This window comes from Cervus elaphus, chromosome 26 (genome assembly GCF_910594005.1).
Source record: "Cervus elaphus chromosome 26, mCerEla1.1, whole genome shotgun sequence".
NCBI lineage: Eukaryota > Metazoa > Chordata > Mammalia > Artiodactyla > Cervidae > Cervus > Cervus elaphus.
In genome coordinates this window covers 44,397,230-44,414,481 of record NC_057840.1, presented here as the reverse complement: position 1 = coordinate 44,414,481, position 17,252 = coordinate 44,397,230, and the positions used below count along the sequence as shown (strand labels likewise).

At 39.7% G+C, this 17,252-nt stretch overlaps 2 protein-coding genes across 6 annotated transcripts in view; one reads left to right on the top strand and one right to left on the bottom strand.

The window, feature by feature from the left end:
* The window catches only part of PACRG (parkin coregulated), a 505,425-nt gene extending 494,790 nt beyond the window's left edge, over positions 1-10,635 (bottom strand). The window contains exon 1 of one of the 2 annotated variants that reach the window (XM_043888529.1): positions 10,144-10,635. In XM_043888529.1, coding sequence (XP_043744464.1) covers positions 10,144-10,299 — 156 coding nt within the window. In that variant the 5' untranslated portion in view covers positions 10,300-10,635. The remainder of the gene's footprint in view (positions 1-10,143) is intronic. The other variant, XM_043888530.1, reaches the window with a different exon arrangement.
* Positions 10,636-10,734: 99 nt separating this feature from the next.
* The window catches only part of PRKN (parkin RBR E3 ubiquitin protein ligase), a 1,214,524-nt gene continuing 1,208,006 nt past the window's right edge, over positions 10,735-17,252 (top strand). Inside the window, exon 1 of one of the 4 annotated variants that reach the window (XM_043888524.1) lies at positions 10,735-10,901. In XM_043888524.1, the coding sequence (XP_043744459.1) occupies positions 10,895-10,901 (7 nt within the window). In that variant the 5' untranslated portion in view covers positions 10,735-10,894. Of the gene's footprint in view, positions 10,902-16,880; positions 16,943-17,252 lie in introns of those variants that run through there. The other 3 variants (XM_043888522.1, XM_043888525.1, XM_043888523.1) reach the window with 3 other exon arrangements.

The following is a 17,252-nucleotide window of genomic DNA, read 5'->3' as shown; positions in this document are numbered from 1 at the left end:
GAGAACTCACCTTACTAAATATCAATATTCATGAAGTTACAATGGCTAAGACAATGTGAGTGGGATGCTAGCTTAAGAGAAATAGGACAGACCAAAAGAGTCGCTAGGAGCTATTTATAAAAGGTACTGGATGGTGGCTCTCCATATGGAACAGATCAAATTAAAGTCATACTTGTCATCTCAAAAAATGAACTAGTGATGCAATTATAATCTGTATGTAAACATTTTAGGAATAAAATGTGCTAAAACACAGTGTATCAGGATCAAAAATACTTCTGAAATTAGGCACAAAATATACAAACTATAATGGGAGAAACTGATAAATATAAATATTTTAAATTTACAATTTCTGTTCATCAAAAAAATGCAAAAAAAAATGTATAATGACAAAGTCATGGACTAGGCGCTAATAAGCTGGGTCCATATTTAGATTATAAAAAGAACATCTATATATCAGTAAGAAAAGGACAGACAACCCAATAGGAAAAGGGAGCAAGGCTAGAAACAGGCACATCACTGAGGGAAAAAAAAAAAAGAAAGGAAAGAAAAGAAAATGTATCAGTAGTCATCAAGCAAGTGCAAAATTAAATCAAAACAAGATAGAATTTCATGCCCCTCAGAGTGGCACCATTAGAAGAGGCCAGCTTCACCAGTTTCTAAACACATCACTGAGTTACAATACTTTACATTGTTACATTGGTTAGAATTCTCTCTGAAATATCTGAGTATTATGTATAATTATACAACATATCAGCAGGGAATAACACTGCTTAATAAATGTCTGGAAAAATTGAATAGTATAATACTATGTCCCTGTAAGTTCTGAATCTCCGTGCTGTGCTGGGCTTAGCCGCTCAGTCGTGTCTGACTCTTTGTGACCCCGTGGTCTGTAGCCCACCGCGGCTCCTCTCTTCATGGGGAGCCACCAGGCAAGAATACTGGAGTGGGCTGCCATACCCTTCTCCAGGGGATCTTCCCAACCCAGGGATCGCACCCAGGTCTGCCACATTGCAGGTGGATTCTTTACCAGGCTGAGCCACGAGGGAAGCCCAAGAATATTGGAGTGGGTAGCCTCTCCCTTCTCCGGGGAATCTTCCCAACCCAAGAGTCAAACTGGGGTTCTCCTGCATTGCAGGCAGATTCTGTATCAGCTGAGGTATGAGGGAAGCCCTCTGAACCTCTAGTAAACAATAAAGCAATGCCTGACACAATTAGAACAGTTAAATTGAAAATTTGGAAAGTGGACCCAGAAATCAGGTGATCATAGGCACACAAGTGGCTCAGTGATAAAGACTCCACCTGGCAATGCAGGAGACCTGGGTTTGATCCCTGGGTGGGGAAGATCCCCTGGAGAATGGAATGGCAACCCACTCCAGTATTCTTGCCTGGAGAATCCTATGGACAGAGGAGGCTGGGGGTACAGTCCATGGGGTTACAAAGCGCTGGACATGACTCAGCACACACACACACACACACACACACACACACACACACACACACGCACGCGCGCGCGAGCGTAAGTACAATTTGCAATCTGTGAACCACAGCCTTAGATGTTTCCAATCCATTTATAAAATGTATTATGGATGTGTATCAGAGGTACTGAGAGATTGATCCCTTCAACACACTGCAGGTGGGGAAGGTGGACGGCAGGCAGGGCTGGTGTACTTAGAAGCCCCGGGCCGCTGCCTCGGGCTGTAAAGAGCAGCACAGATGCAGTCAAGCCTTGCTCCAGGGGTTTACATCAACCCTTCGTCAGGGTCTTCAGGTTCCAAAGAACTCCGATTCAGTAATTCTGCTTCAGGACTTAATATTTCAAAGAGATATTTCAAAGTACGGGAAAAAAAATGTTTAGAAATATTAACTTTGTCATTACCTATGACAGCAAAAAACTGAAAGCAACCTGAGTGAATGAATAAAGAAACGATGGCACATTCAGAGAACAGAATTTCATGAAGTCTTTTAAATGCTCAAGAAGAGTTTGTGATGACATATAAAATATCAGCAAGTTAAAGAGAATCTTCAATGACACAATTTCATGTAAAGTATTATACAAATGATGCAATTTCATATAAAGTATTATAATTATATATGATACAAACTAAATATGTAAGCTATATAAACACAGTGTATTATATATTTATACTTTCATAAAGTCATATATACTTTGCTTATACAGTCTATAATATAGAAACAATTTAAAGAATTTTAGATATATATAAAATGAATAGAATTTACGATATAATTCTTCGGGGAAAAGAAAGCATAAAATAAAGACTGAACACTGAGTGAGCAAGAAGCCAGGTCTGACTGGTCTCAGCCTTTTCCAACTGCCCCTAACTCTTGCCCTCGTTCCCCCTCACCTTTTATAGCTCACCAAACAAGATCCTCTTTGAGAAGCCTTTCCAGACCTAGCCTCTTTCAGGCCATTTGGCTCTCAAGGTCTCACAGCATCACACACTTCCTCTCTGACACTTTACAAAACCAGCAGCTGTCTTGCTCCTGTCATAAAATGAACTGAGAACAATCAGAATAAAGTCTACACTCTCCAGAAGGCACTGTGAATTCTGTTCTTGGGTCAAATCAGATCACCAAAACTCTACATACATGTACCATGTGAATTTTATCTCATGCAAAACCCAGTTCCTCAAGGTAGATTTTAATGTCACCTACCCGGCTCTTACTGAACTCATCTGTGAATGAAACTGAAAAGTGTATTTCACATAAGAAATAAAAATGTAGGTATGGGGTGTTGCATGTATTTAAAATGCTACAGGGTGAATTTCTCTGAAAATGTAGAGAAAGGCTGACTGCCCTACAGGGATTGACAGGCAATACTTCTTTTGTGCATAAGGTCCCCCTTCCAGCAACAGACGCCAAGAAACTCAGAAGGAAATCTGAACATCAATCAATAAATACACTGACCCTTATGAATGAAAAATTTGATTCCCCTTTTCTTAAGTTCAAGCTTTCTACTTTAATTACATTTTATTTCATTGTTTCACTATTGTTTCATTTATTTTGTTTCTAATCACTCCGATTTACTTTCAAGGGCTTTTGTCTCAATGTATATGCATCTCATTATAGAGCTATTGAAACTGATTGAGGAAAACATTATAAATAAATACAAAAGAAAGCTGTTAATGATCATTTTTTTTCTCAAAAATGTATATTTTAAAAATAGAAGGGTGAAAGTCACCAATAAGAGAATGAAAAGGAAACTCACCAATGGGGAAACTATACTTAAAATATATGTATTTGACAACTGCTCTATATCATTTGGATTGCCATGTCCTCCTCCAGGCATTATTATATCATTTAGAATAAAATGTGAAGAATAAGAATCATTACAAATAAATACACCAAATAAAGCCAAAAGAAAAACAGACAAAAGTATAGAAAGGCACTTCACAAAAGGGAATCAAATAGCCAATAAATAATTAAAAAGTTTTAAACTCCGTTAGAGTAAAAATGAATATTAAATCACAATAACATTACATACCCACTAGAATACCTAAAATGCAAAATAAAGAAAACAGCAATTATTGATGATATTATAGAGCAAATGATACTCTTATACAGAGCTAGCCAGGAGGTTAAATTTGAAAAATCAATTTAGAAAATGGCTTTAATATAGTTACTAAAGCAAACATATTCATACCCTAGGATGCAGTAACCTGGACATTCATACATATATTCTCCAAAAATCTATACGAGAAATAAGAATAGAGCTGGAGGTATTATGCTGTCTGATTTCATACTATACTACAAAGCTACAATAATTAAAACAGTACGATACTGGTAAAAACAAAAACACACAGATACATGGAAAAAAATAGAGTACCCAGAAAAAAACCTATACACTTATGGTCAGTTAATCTACCACAAAGAAAGCAAGATGTACAATGGAGAAAAGACAGTCTCTTCAATAAGTGGTGCTTGGAAAACTGGACAGTTATATGTAAAAAAAAAAAATGAAATTAGAATATTTTCTTCCACATGTACAAAAATTAATTTAAAATGGCTTAAAGACCTAAATATAAGACTGGAAACCATAAAATTCTAGAAGAAAATATAGAAAATGTAACATTTGACATAGGCTTAGCATTATATTTTTGCAAATTTACCCAATTTAAAAATGGGCAGAACTGAAGAGACATTTTTCTGAAGAAGACATGTGTACGGATGTTGACAAGGGACATGAAAAGATGCTCAACATTGTTAATCATCATAAAAATGCAATCAAAACCACAGTGAGATATCATCTTATGCCTGTCAGACTGGTTATCATCTGAAAGATCATAAATAATCAGTGCTGATCAGGAAGTAGAGAAAAGGAAAACTTGTATGCTGTTGGTGAGAATGTAAATTGGTGCAGCCCCTGTGGAAAACTATACAGAGATTCATCAAAAAACTAAATCTAGAAATACCACATGATCCAGCAATTCCATCCCTGGGGATATATCTGAAGGAAACAAAAACACTAACACACTGTGGACAGTGACTGCAGCCATGAAATTAAAAGATGCTTGCTCCTTGGAAGAAAAGCTACAACAAACCTAGGTAGCATATTAAAAAGCAGAGACATCACTTTGCTGAAAAATATCCATCTGGTCTGAGCTATAGTTTTTCCAGTGGTCATGTATGGATGTGAGTGTTAGACCATAAAGAAGGCTAAGTGCTGAAGAATTGATGCTTTTGAACTGTGGTGTTGGAGAAGACTCTTGAGAGTCCCTTGGACTGCAAGGAGATCAAACCAGTCTAATGCTAAAGGAAATCAATTCTGAATATTCATTGGAAGGACTGATGCTGAAGTTGAAGCTCCAATAGTTTGGCCACCTGATGCAAAGAGCTGACTCATTAGAAAAGACCCCGATGCTGGGAAAGATTGAGGGCAGAAGGAGAAGGGGACGACAAAGTAAAGATGGTTGGGGGCACCACTGACTCAGTGAACAAAAGCTTGCACAAACCCAGGGAGACAGTGAAGGACAGGGAGGCCTGGTGGGCTGCAGGCCACTGGGTCTCAAGAGTTGGACATGACTTAGTGACTGAACAACCCCAATGCTCATAACTGCATTATTACAGTTACCGAGACATGGAAGCAACCTAATTATCCATCAATAGATGAATGGATTTAAAAAATGTTGTAATATATACAAGAGATTACTATTTTTCTAAGTCATGTCTGACTCTTGTGACTTCATGAATGACAGAGTCCACCAGGCTCCTCTGTCCATGGAATTCTCCAGGCAAGAACACCAGAGTAGGTTGCCACTTCCTTCCCCAGGGGATTGTCCCGACCCAGGGACTGAACCCGCTTCTCCTGCACTGGCAGGCAGACTCTTTACCACTGCGCCACCAGAGAAGCCCACAATAGACTACTGAAGTGAAGTCGCTCAGTCGTGTCCGACTCTTTGCGACCCATGGACTGTAGCCTACCAGGTTTCTCCGTCCATGGAATTTTCCAGACAAGAGTGCTGGAGTGGGTTGCCATAATAGACTATTACTCAGCCATAAAAAAAGGATGAAATTTTGCCACTTGAAACAGCATGGATGGATCAGGAACATACCATGCTTAGCAAAATAAGCCAGACAGAGAAAGACAAATGCTGTCTGTTATCACATGGAATATTGCCTGTTACACATGGACTATAAGACATAAAACAAGCTAGCAAATAAAAAAAAGAAACTGACTCACAGATATTGACAACAAACCAGTCATTACCAGTGGGGAGAAGGAAGGGGAAAATGAGCAAGATAGGAGTAGGAAAGTGAGAGTCACAAGCTACTATGTATAAAATAAGTAAACTACATGGACATACCATACAGCACAGGGAAGATAGCCGATATTTTACAGTAGCTATAAATGAAGTATGCTGTTGCTCAGTTGTGTTCGACTCTTTTGAGACCCCATGGACTGTAGCATGCCAGTATAATCTTTAAAAATTGTGAATCACTGTGTTGCACATCTGAAACTTATATAAAATGGTACATCAACTATACTTCAATTAAAAAATACCAGAATTTTCCCAGTAGCACTATTTGTGAAAGTCTTAACCTAGAAGTCACAGAAATAGTCACCAACAAACGAATGGATCCATAAATTATGTTATATTCTCACATGAAAATAATACAAAGAAATGAATATGAAGGATCTATGATCATATGCATATGATCTATGATCATATCACAACAGTGATCCCATATACCAGACATAAAACAAGTGCATACTGTATGATTCCTTGAATATATGCACAAATCTATTGACAGCAGTTGGGATAAGATTAACTTGGGCTGTATTTGGGCAGCTAAGCTACTAGAAAGGTCCTGAAGGGGTTCTGTGGTGCTGGTAAGGTATCTTGGTCCGGGTTCTGGCTACACCAGTATGTTTAGTTTAATATTTATCAAGTGATGTGTGTGCATTTCCATTTGCATGTTATGCATCTACCAAAGTCAATAAAAAAGTGATCAAGAGAGGACTGGTCTAAGTTAGAAAAATCTAGTAATACAGCATTCATTCTTTGCCATTTAATAGATGACTCACAACAACAAAAAATTAAATTGTCAGATTTATATGCTAAATGGAAAGAAAAAAGGTCTTCTCTGCCTCCTCATAGGATTGCTAGGAAAGCAAAATAGAATAGAGATGTCTAGCCCTATTATTAAAGCATACACAAAGTCACTACGATTAATATACATACAGCAGTGATAGATCATTCAAATTAAACAGGAAGATTTTTTTATATATATAATTTAGTTTAACTATATGTGAAAGTTAATGTAACTACTGCTGACCAATTTGGAAAAATAAAATAAATTTATACCTTGCTTCTTAAACCAAAATGAATTAAGATGAAGCAAAGCTTTGAAATAAAACATTGAAATTATAAGAGGACTAGTGAAAAAAAAAGTTTAAAATTTCCCCATTATCTTAAATAGGAGACACCTTTACTCTTGAGACCCCATATATTGTAGCCTGCCAGGCTCCTCTGTCCGTGGGATTTCCCAGGCAAGAATACTGGAGTGGGTTGCCGTTTCCTTCTCCAGGGTATCTTCCCAACCCAGGACTCCTGCATTGCAGGCAGATTCTTTACCGACTGAACCACCAGGGAAGCCTCCTTTACTAAGCCAAGTTCACTTAAACATTTCACAATGGACGTGTATAACATTAATAAGAAGCTAATTAAAAATGGCATTCTGTGATCTAACCCTATTCTATGGATTTAATTTCATCTCCCACTATTCTTATTTGCTGCCACCAAATTAAATTGCAACTCTTCACTGTCTTGATTATGCTTATGTTGTTCCCTTTGTTTTTTTTTTTTGTTGTTCCCTTTGTTCTAACACCCTTCTCCCTACACATCTACACACTCAAATCCCTCCAGTCCTTAGGTAACACGTGATCACTGACTGTGCCACGCACTGTTTTATGTGCTTTACATGTTCTATGCCACTTTAATTATCCATTCACATTCATTATTGTTTTGTAAATAATTCTGCATTCACATATATAGATTACGACTGTCAAAGCACTTGGGCTTGCATAGCCCACACGATCATATATGTCTATGATCAAGCTTGTATTGCTGAAGCACCTCAAAAAACACTGGGAGTCCCCATATACCTCCCTAGGATACAGTTCTGTCAGTCTTCTGTGGAAGTGCTCTGGAGTGAAGATTTATTTAATTAGTGAGTGCTGGAAAGAAGGAACTGATGGCAAGTCGTAACACTAGAAAAGTGATTTGTGGGCTGGCTTGTGGAACAAGGAGTTGCATTCACGAAAAGGTATGGATCAGCATGTTATTTTCTGAACAGAAATAAACCTTACGAAAGAAGGGTGTTTTGACTATATGCTTTCCAGGTGACTCAGTGGTAAAGAATCCACCTGCCAATGCAGGAGACGCGGGTTCAATCCCTGGATTGGGAAGATTCCCTGGGCTAGGAAATGGCAATCCACTCTAGTATCCTTGCCTGGGAAATCCCAATTGACTATATAATGCAAAAAGGCCTATACTGCTGAGGACAGAAATGTTGAAATGTAAATACTGGATATGAAGAGGAAAGGTTTTATTTCCTGTACCACTGAAGTTAGGATATGTAAAGTGTCTTTCTTTTGTCAAGACCCGTCCATTGTTGTTAGTGGTGGCTTTCCTTGGAGTTTTAAGGACTGGGGCTTTGTTTTGCTGATCACAAATCCCCAGACCTGCGCTTTGCAAGATCTTAGGTTTACAAACAAACAAAATTATCATTTATTGAATGAATGGATGGATGGATGGACAATATTTTCATCCAACAATTATGATTCCCACTAAATGAAGTGAAAGAATGACGCATCCTCCCTAGAAGATCCCCAAGGAGACATTATTATTACACTAAGGGATTTTCCTTAAGTATATGGAGACAAGAAGATAATGTACCTCAAACAAGTTGTTTATAATTAAAGCTGCTTCATAATAAGTTTTTTGTGTTGTTGTTTGAGTCTTGTTACATTTGACAATACTGAAATATTTGATTTTCCAGAATTATAACTTTAGGTGAAAGGCTATGTTTCTAAAAAATAAACACGATTATACATATACTTAAAAAAAAAGAATCTGACCAATTTTATACATATCTTTGAAGAAAGATAACATTGGAAAAATCATTAAAATTATAATTATATATACTGAGTAGAAGGGAAAAAAGAAATAATTAGCTTGAATGTTATGGTATTCTGTGTTGCTGATAAACTAATCACCTTGGCTCCCACGATCACCTATTTACAAGATATACTCACAAAAGGACTGCAGTTACAACAAGCAGAAAGTTTTAGTCTATTTCTGGGAATAACTATTGCAATGCAACTGACACACATTCCAATAACCAGAATTTCATTTTGTGTAGCAATGTGGAAATCTGGCCTCTGAGTCTAAAGGTGATCTATTTCATTTGCATATTTTAAGGATGTAGTTTAGGAATAATGTATTAAGTTTGCAACATTTATGTGAAACAAATAATGTGACACTGGAAAGCAATGGTATTCATTTAACATATGAGTTGCTACACAGTAAGTCAGATCCTCCCAGAGTGTAAATTACACAAATTTGAAAGCTGCATTTATTACTGAATAAATAAACCAATGGCTGAATTCTCAGCCAGGTGCTTACTCAGTAGTAAAACCTGGTGTAGCACACCACATTTAAAGCCTTTTTTTTAAAAAAAAAAGTCATGCATATGAGACAAGTGCTTGGGCCTGGTGCACTGGAAGACCCAGAGGAATCGGGTGGAGAGGGAGGTGGGAGGGGGGATCGGGATGGGGAATACATGTAACTCCATGGCTGATTCATGTCAATGTATGACAAAACCCACTGCAATGTTGTGAAGTAATTAGCCTCCAACTAATAAAAATAAATGAAAAAAAAAAATCTAAAAAGTCATGCATATACTGAAACCTTCCATGTGCAGTTTAAACTTTTCCCTCCTAATAGTATTGAGAATAATGGATTTTTACTACCACAAAACAATAGAAATGAAATATGAATTGTATTAATAGTCAGAAGTATTTGCATCGAATCTTGCATGTTTTAAAATTAAAGGTTTAAAAGGTCTATTTGGAAACAGACTTCTTATTAAGTTGCTTCTCAGTACTCTAACATGCCTTTTCGTGAGAATCTTGGTAGAAAAAATGCTAGGATATTCTTAAAATGTCTAGGTTGAACTGATGAAATTTCTTATTGTTAATGAGTTTAGGTTCCCAGCTGTACATCAGAAATGTTAAATTTTGCAAGGGAGTTCGATTTCTAAGCCCTCTCCTTCTATAAGTCGCTTTTCTGAGTGGGGCTAGTTTAGGAATCAATAAGTAAAGGGGATCTTTCTTTGTGTATATAGCTGAAGGATAAATTCAGGTGGTCTAGAAACCCTGAGTTATTAGGAAGGTGCTTAGAAACGGGCACAGTTCATCAGTTGCCCCAGACCCCTTCTAACATCCCAGCCTGGACCTCCACACTCTGTTGGGCACCGTCTGCTACTGGCCGAATAAATTGCCATTTTGGGCGAAGAGCACCCAGAACATGGGCTCAGAATCCATCCTAGGGCCAGCCAACCTCAGCAACCTGGGGTCCCCTGACTGGGAGCGAGTGCATTCGATTCGGGAAGATCACTTACGACTGAGTTTTTCATCATGGCTTTGACTGTGAAGCCCTCAGAAACCAAGGAGTGAGGCTGGTGCACCGGGAGCGGCTGCTGGGCCAGGAGCTTGGTCCTCGTCGGCAGCTTGGCTGGGCATTTGTTTAAGCTCAGGGTCTCTTTTTCTGCCACCATCTTCCTAGAAAATGTCTTGTTCTCAAACAACGTGTAGTAAAAGAGTCAGTGAGATTTATGGATGTGAGAAGGAGGTCGGGGGAAAAAAATGGAAAAAGGCGCGTTAATGGTAGAAATTCAACCCCTTCGTAGCAGTGGTCGATCCAGATGTTTGGCAGCTCCTAGGTGCGGGGAGTTGAGGGGAGGGGAGGGGCGGGAAGAGGGCAGGGCCGAGGCCAGAGCTGCCACAAGCTTCCAAAGGTAACCCTCCCGGTTGCTAAGCGACGCGTCAACACTGAGGCCGGATGGCCCCGCCTCCCGGTGACGTACACGTTTCCTGGGCCTCAGGCCGGAAGGGCAGGAGGCTGGAGGCGGGCGGCGGGCGGCTACCGACCCGAGGCGGTACTTAACGAGTGAAAACTACGACTCCCAGAAGGCCGCGGGCGGCGTGCCGTTTGCGCGTGCGCGTTCCGAGGGCCGGGCGCCGGGGGAGGAGGGGGAGGGGCGTCTCGGATGATTTAACCCCGGAGCGCCGCTCGTGTGAGGCGCAGGCGGGCGCCCGGGTGCGAGTGGGGCCCTGCTCGCCTGGCGGGCCGCGTCCGCCTGCCCAGTGGCCATGATAGGTACGTGGGTACCTGCCAGGTACAGCGTCTCTGCGCCGCCCCGCCCGGCGGGGACCCCCGGGTGCCCGCTGTCAGTGGCCGGTGGCGGTGTCGGCGCTCCCCTCAGCACGCGCCGCCGGCTCCCCGAGAAGACATGTGTGTCTGTTCCCCAAGCCCCGCCCGCGCCCGCCTTGCCAGGCTTCCCCCCGGAGACGCCTTCTCCAGGGGGGCCTCTTGAGGAGAAGGCTGCGTCCCGCGGGCCCTGGGCGAGCGCACCGCCCGCTCCAGTGCGGGCGTCCGTGGGGAACCCCCTCTTCCCGCGCCAGTTCGGAGCGCCTTGAGGGGCTGTCTTCCCCCTGAGGACGGGGTGGGGGACCCACACTGTCCGGGGAACTCTTGAAGGGAAACCGTAGCGAAGCGCTCAACTCTTGAATAGACCGGTACCTGGTGATGGTGCTTGAGGTCAAACGAAATTTCGGCAGGTGTATTTGAACTTCTTACTCTATTGGATTTTTGTCTTCTAGATAATCTCTTTGGAGGTCTGAGATGAAAGAATAATTAATAGTGAATGAGAGCAAGGGTTAAAACTTCCAGCATAATGGATTTACGATTCATTATGCAACAACCTTTTTTTAAAAAAAAATATAAAAATCTTTATGTATATATATGCAGAATGATCTAGCTGAATTTTTGTGAATAAAGCTTTGGAAGTGGCTGTTAGAATTGCTTATAAACACTATAGTAAAGAAGACTGGAAGAGTCCCCCTTTTCCAGGATTGTTAAGCCAAAAATTAAAGGTTTATCTCTGAAAATTAGTGGAAATGTACGGTGTGATTACAAAACATTGCTCCTTGGGGAGTTTATTATGACAGATTTCCTCTAGACTGTGTGTTAATTGGTTTGGTGAGTGTTTTTGGGGGGGGGGTGTTATTCTTGACTGGATGCCACTTAAAGCACTTTTGATTGCCTCAAGTGCTTGTGAAGTCAACTGTAGTTTTTGCAAGAAGATGGAAGGTGATTTTTAAAAAGTATGTAAGTTTCTACATACTGATAAACTCTTCTTACATCAGTTACTTTATTAGACTAATGTTAAAATCTGCAACGTTCTATCCAACACTAGGAGGAATGTGCCAACTAACTGACACTTTGCAACAATGTAAAACCTAAGGATGTTGTCCAATTTTTCACTTTTCTAACACGATGTGGTTTCTGATGAATGGGTTATCTAATTAAGAAAAATATATAAGTTTTTGTGAATATTTTGAGCCTTTTTAGGTGACAGTTACAAAAGATTCATTTTCAAACACAAATCTGAACTGAATCAGAAAAATATGAAAATTTCCAAAATTCATGCTGTCCGTATTTTACCGGAAAAAATAGTCTACACCTTGTCTTGAAGACAGTTGTACAGATTTTATTTTAATTCAACATAATCTGGTACATGGATAATTCTAAAAGAAATAAATTTACAGTAAAGCTATATCAGGGCTTCCCCAGTGGTACTAGTGGTAAAGAAGCTGACTCCCTGTGCAGAAGATATAAGAGACACAGGTTCTGTCCCTGGCTTGGGAAGATCCCCTGGAGGAGGGCATGGAAACCCACTCCAGTATTCATGCCTGGAGAATCCCATGGACAAAGGAGCCCGGTGGGCAACAGTCCATATGGTCGCAAAGAATTGGATACGACTGAAGCAACCTAGCACACATGAACGCAAAGCTATATAAAGGCAAGAATTTAAGATCTAAAAGTCATCAGTTAATTCTGAATTGTTCTCTAACCGATGATTATATAAATTATTTTGTTAGAATGAGCTATGTTTGGGCAGTTTAGTTTGGGATTTACAGACACGGGAAGGAAGAGGATTATCTTTAGATCTGATGATTAGACATTTATTAATAACTGGTAGTACAGGGAGAATATAAGATGGTGTTTTATAAGTATTGTTTCTCATACTCCAGCTATTGTTTTACACAGTGCAAATACGTATATTATAAATAATTCTTAATTATAAATAATTTAATTATTAAATAATTCTATAAATAATAATAAGTATATTATAAATAATCCATGTTCTCTCCCGAGAAAAATACTTTACATGTGAAAACCATGTGGACAGTGTACAATAAATTATTCTGTACAGCTACTCAACTAGTTGCATTGCCTGTTAGTGGGTATATTGTAATAAATATCTTAACTGCCAATTTTGGACTTGGTTGTGTTGAATAATGCCAAAAGTAAGTAAAAGTGGGAGCAATTGAAGGAAGGTCTTGGAGTGATGAGTTTCCTGTTTCTGTTTAAACTTTGGAGCCAGGAAAGGCATTATAGTCTATATCCAGTGATGTACTGAAGATTAAAAATATACATTAATTTATATATGGAGGTGATTTTATTTTTTGTTTAAAGACATGCGTGCTGCTCAGGTGGTGCTCGTGGTAAAGAACCTGCCTGCCAATGCAGGAGACTAAGAGATGTGCTTTAGATCCCTGCGTCAGAAAGAATCCCTGCAGGAGGAAATGGCAACCCACTCTAGTATCCTTGCCTGGAGAACCCCATGGACAGAGGAGCCTGGTGGGCTCCATTTCTATTTTATTTTAAATCCCAGCTCATTGTTAAGGAAAACCAGAAATTGCATTTCTTGGTAGAATAAAAGTGAGGGCAATTGATTTCCTCACTACCAATAAAATTATCTTCCTTTACGTTCTCAAAACTCAAAGATTCTTTCTTGGCACAGAGACTGTTTCAAAAGTACTACATGTCCCAGTTAGATTATGATTAATATGTTAAATGCCCTGACTCAGACAGCTACAGAAACAACTTAAGTAGGTGAAAAATTATTATTTTTTGAGAAATATGGAGAGGACTTTAAGATAATATTAACCAGAATAAAAAGCTTAAGAAAATTCAACTAAGAAAAAAATATAAATTTTGACATTTCTCTTAAAATTATATTTCACCCTTTTAAAATTAACAGTGTTTTGTGTTTAAAACTGTTTTAATAGTGACATTTGTGGTATCCTATATGTATGTTGTATTGACCTAAATTTAGGTATTTCAGTAGTATCAGATGTACTCATGTACACCCAGTACAGGAGTGTGTGCGTGCTAAGTCACTTCAGTCGTGTCTGACTCTTTGCTACCCCATGGACTGTAGCCCTCCAGGCTCCTCTGTCCATGGGATTCTCCAGGCAGGAATACTGGAGTGGGTTACCCTGCTGTCCTCCAGGGGATCTTCCTGACCCAGGGCTTGAATCCAGGTCTCCCGTGGATCCTGCATTGCAGGTGGATTCTTTACCACTGAGCCACCGGGGAAACCCTAAAGTACATGGAGATACATATATATAATTATGTTGCCAATATTGAAATTCAAACTCAATGTCTTAAAAATGATTTTTAGTGATCTAAAAAAAAATAATTAGAACAACCTTTTTTGTACTTTGTTTAACTTAACATCTCTTAGAAAACTTATGAATCTGCGTGTGCAGATCGACCCTACAGTTATTCCTGTCTAGTATTTAATGGATATCCATAAATTATGTAGATAGTCTCCAATAAATGAGCATACAGCAGGTTTATAGACAGTTGCTGTCATTAGGAGTGTTTGTGTCCATATCATTTTATTTGCATATGTAAGCTTATATGTAAAGTAAGAATATTACAACCTCTGAGTGGATTTTCTAGTTAAAAGGTTTGTAGAGGGGCTTCCCTGGTGGTCCAGTGGCTAAGACTGGTGGTCCAGTGGCTAAGACTCCGCATTCCCATCCAGGCGGCCTGGATTCCATCCCTGGTCAGGGAACTAAATCTCACATGCGGCATGCCTCAGTGAAGATCAAGGATCCCATGTGCCACACTGAAACCCACCACAGCCAAATAAATAAATACATATTTAAAAAAGAAAGGTTTGTAGATTTTGAGTTTTGCTAGGTATTTCCAAATTGTTTAAAAGAAATCACCGTGTTTTACACTTCTGTCCACCATAGCAAGGCAGCAAAGAGCTATCCTACTCCTGTGAGCGGAAGAAATTACAAAAAGACATCTTGCCCAGAACTGACCCAGCTCTCCACAGCAAAGCACCTACTGGGTTTGCCCTCTCTCCCTGCCCCATCCCCGCCCTAAACTTACTGCCTTTAAACAGTGCATGGAGTGCACAACTGTCCGTGTGTCCCTGCCCCCTCCAACAGCATTTGTGCATGTCCACGTTGCCCCCGAGTAGCATAAAATATTTTTGCCTTTCTGATAGATGAGAAACAATATATTTTAATTTTTCAAATGAATTTAAGAAGAAAACCCCTTCACTTCTCACTTTATCGTGCTTTATTTCCATGACAGCACATTCAGTAATTGAGTATCTACTGTGTGCCCAGTACTGTTCTGGGTGCCAGGGATACATGAATTAACAACAACAACAAAAATAAACGGAGGAAAAAAGCCATCTTGAATGTACGGTCTAACTGTACTGTTTGACCACAAGTCTGCATGTTAGTTTTAAAGCTTGTATGTGGTGAATTTTAAAGCCTCAGAATTTACATTTCAGTTAAATATACTGTGTATTGTCTCTTGCTCTGCCATGTCAAAAATTTTAGATGAGAAACAACCCTACATCTCAGGCCCCGACGTAGGCTGACAGCTGTTGATGATGATGTACAATTGTGTCACAAAAGAAGGTCTCCATTTTTGCATAGATTTCTTGTAATTATGTACAGTTCTTCTTTGGGTCCAAAGACTCGAAAATGATGACTCTGTGCCCTTTTCAACTTTGGAACTATTTCTAAGGGTTTTTTGAAGTCTGCATTTTTTTTTTTTTTGAAACCTCCTGGCTTCATTGCTTGAAAATGATTCAGTGAAAGCACTTTGTATTAAGACATGCAAATCCATTTCTACCTCCAAACCTCTTTGAAAAATTCAGAAAAAAAAGTTCTTACTTGATAATGTTTCATATTCATGAAAGCCATTTCAGTGCAGAATACTTTATTCTGTTAGTTTTTAGTTTTTTGATCAATGGAAATTCTTACCTGCTGTTTCTTCAGCTGTTAATTGTGGCCCATTGCTTATATAGTGTTTCTGTTTTAATTTGAATTTAATGAGCTCATTTTAAATGCTTCTTTGTAGTAATCTGAATGGCTTCTCTCTTAAGTTTTGTGATATTAAAGACATAGATTTATGTTGCAGCTCACCTTCCAGGCTTATTTGCTTATATGCTTGGCCCATGTATTGAGACCATCTTAGAACATTTGTATTTTTAAGAGTATTGATGAGTTCTTGATGATTTCCCAAGTTGACTCGTACTGTAAGATTTGAATAGGGTTCCCCATAAAGGATAACATTAGAGACCTTAGCATCAGAGAGAGAAAAATCTCTATATACAGTATATACAAACCTTCCCTGTCCCTTAAACCCCGACCCTTATCAAGTTAGGACAGGAAAGTAGTAGTGGTTAGGAAGCTAATATTAGTGTTCCAGTTGAAACATGTTCTTTATTTATCCCTGTGATTGATGAATGTACCAGTTAGCCCTGCAATTAAATGATTTTTGAAGTTTCAATGTGTAAATAACATCACCTGAGATGAACCCCTCTGCAACTATATAGTCATTTTTTAAGCTTATTGTTCAGAGTAGATTCATTTTCCAGAACATGGGAAGAAAGGAAAGAGACACCCGCGATTCACCTTGTATTAATAACGTGGAGAAAGAGGACGGGGTTTGGGATGTGTGTGTTTCTGAGGGAAACCTTTGCTTTTATCACCCATTTGTACTCCCCCTGGTCTCTCCCCTCATTTTCTTCTTCCCCACGTTCTTTGATTCTGTCAGCGCTCACAGAAGCGGCTGCTGACTAATTAAAGAGGTGAGCTCTTTCCTTGTTCGCCTCTGGGCTTTCCACAGGGCTTGGCTGGTTATACAAGTGTTCCCGAGGGTTGGGTCAGGAATCGTGTGACTAAAGAGACCAGCCCTGCCATGGCTCCTCCCCTGGACCTCTCTCTCTCTCTCTCTCTCTCTCTCTCTCTCGGGAGTTGTCTGCAGTAAAACTGAACTACTCGTGGGCCCAGCCTCTACATTTTGCTTTCAGGGTAATATGGTCCTGATTACTTTTTTTCCCCTTGAGTCAGAGTTTTGGGGAGTGAAGAACCTTGGGCCGGCTTGAGGACAGGGCAGGAGTTAGGCTTACTTGTCTGGAGAAATATAAAGTCTCAGGAATAATAATTCATTCTCTTGGTGTTCTCTCTGCCCTTGAACGCTGGCTTGAAGTCCTTTCCAGTTCCCTGGTGAGTCCTCGTGCAGTGAGAGGTTCAGATTTAAGCTCAACTGGGGCAGCTTGATCTGAGTTGCTGCCTTTCAGGGATGCTGATCACAAGCAGATGTGGACTGCACACGTCATTG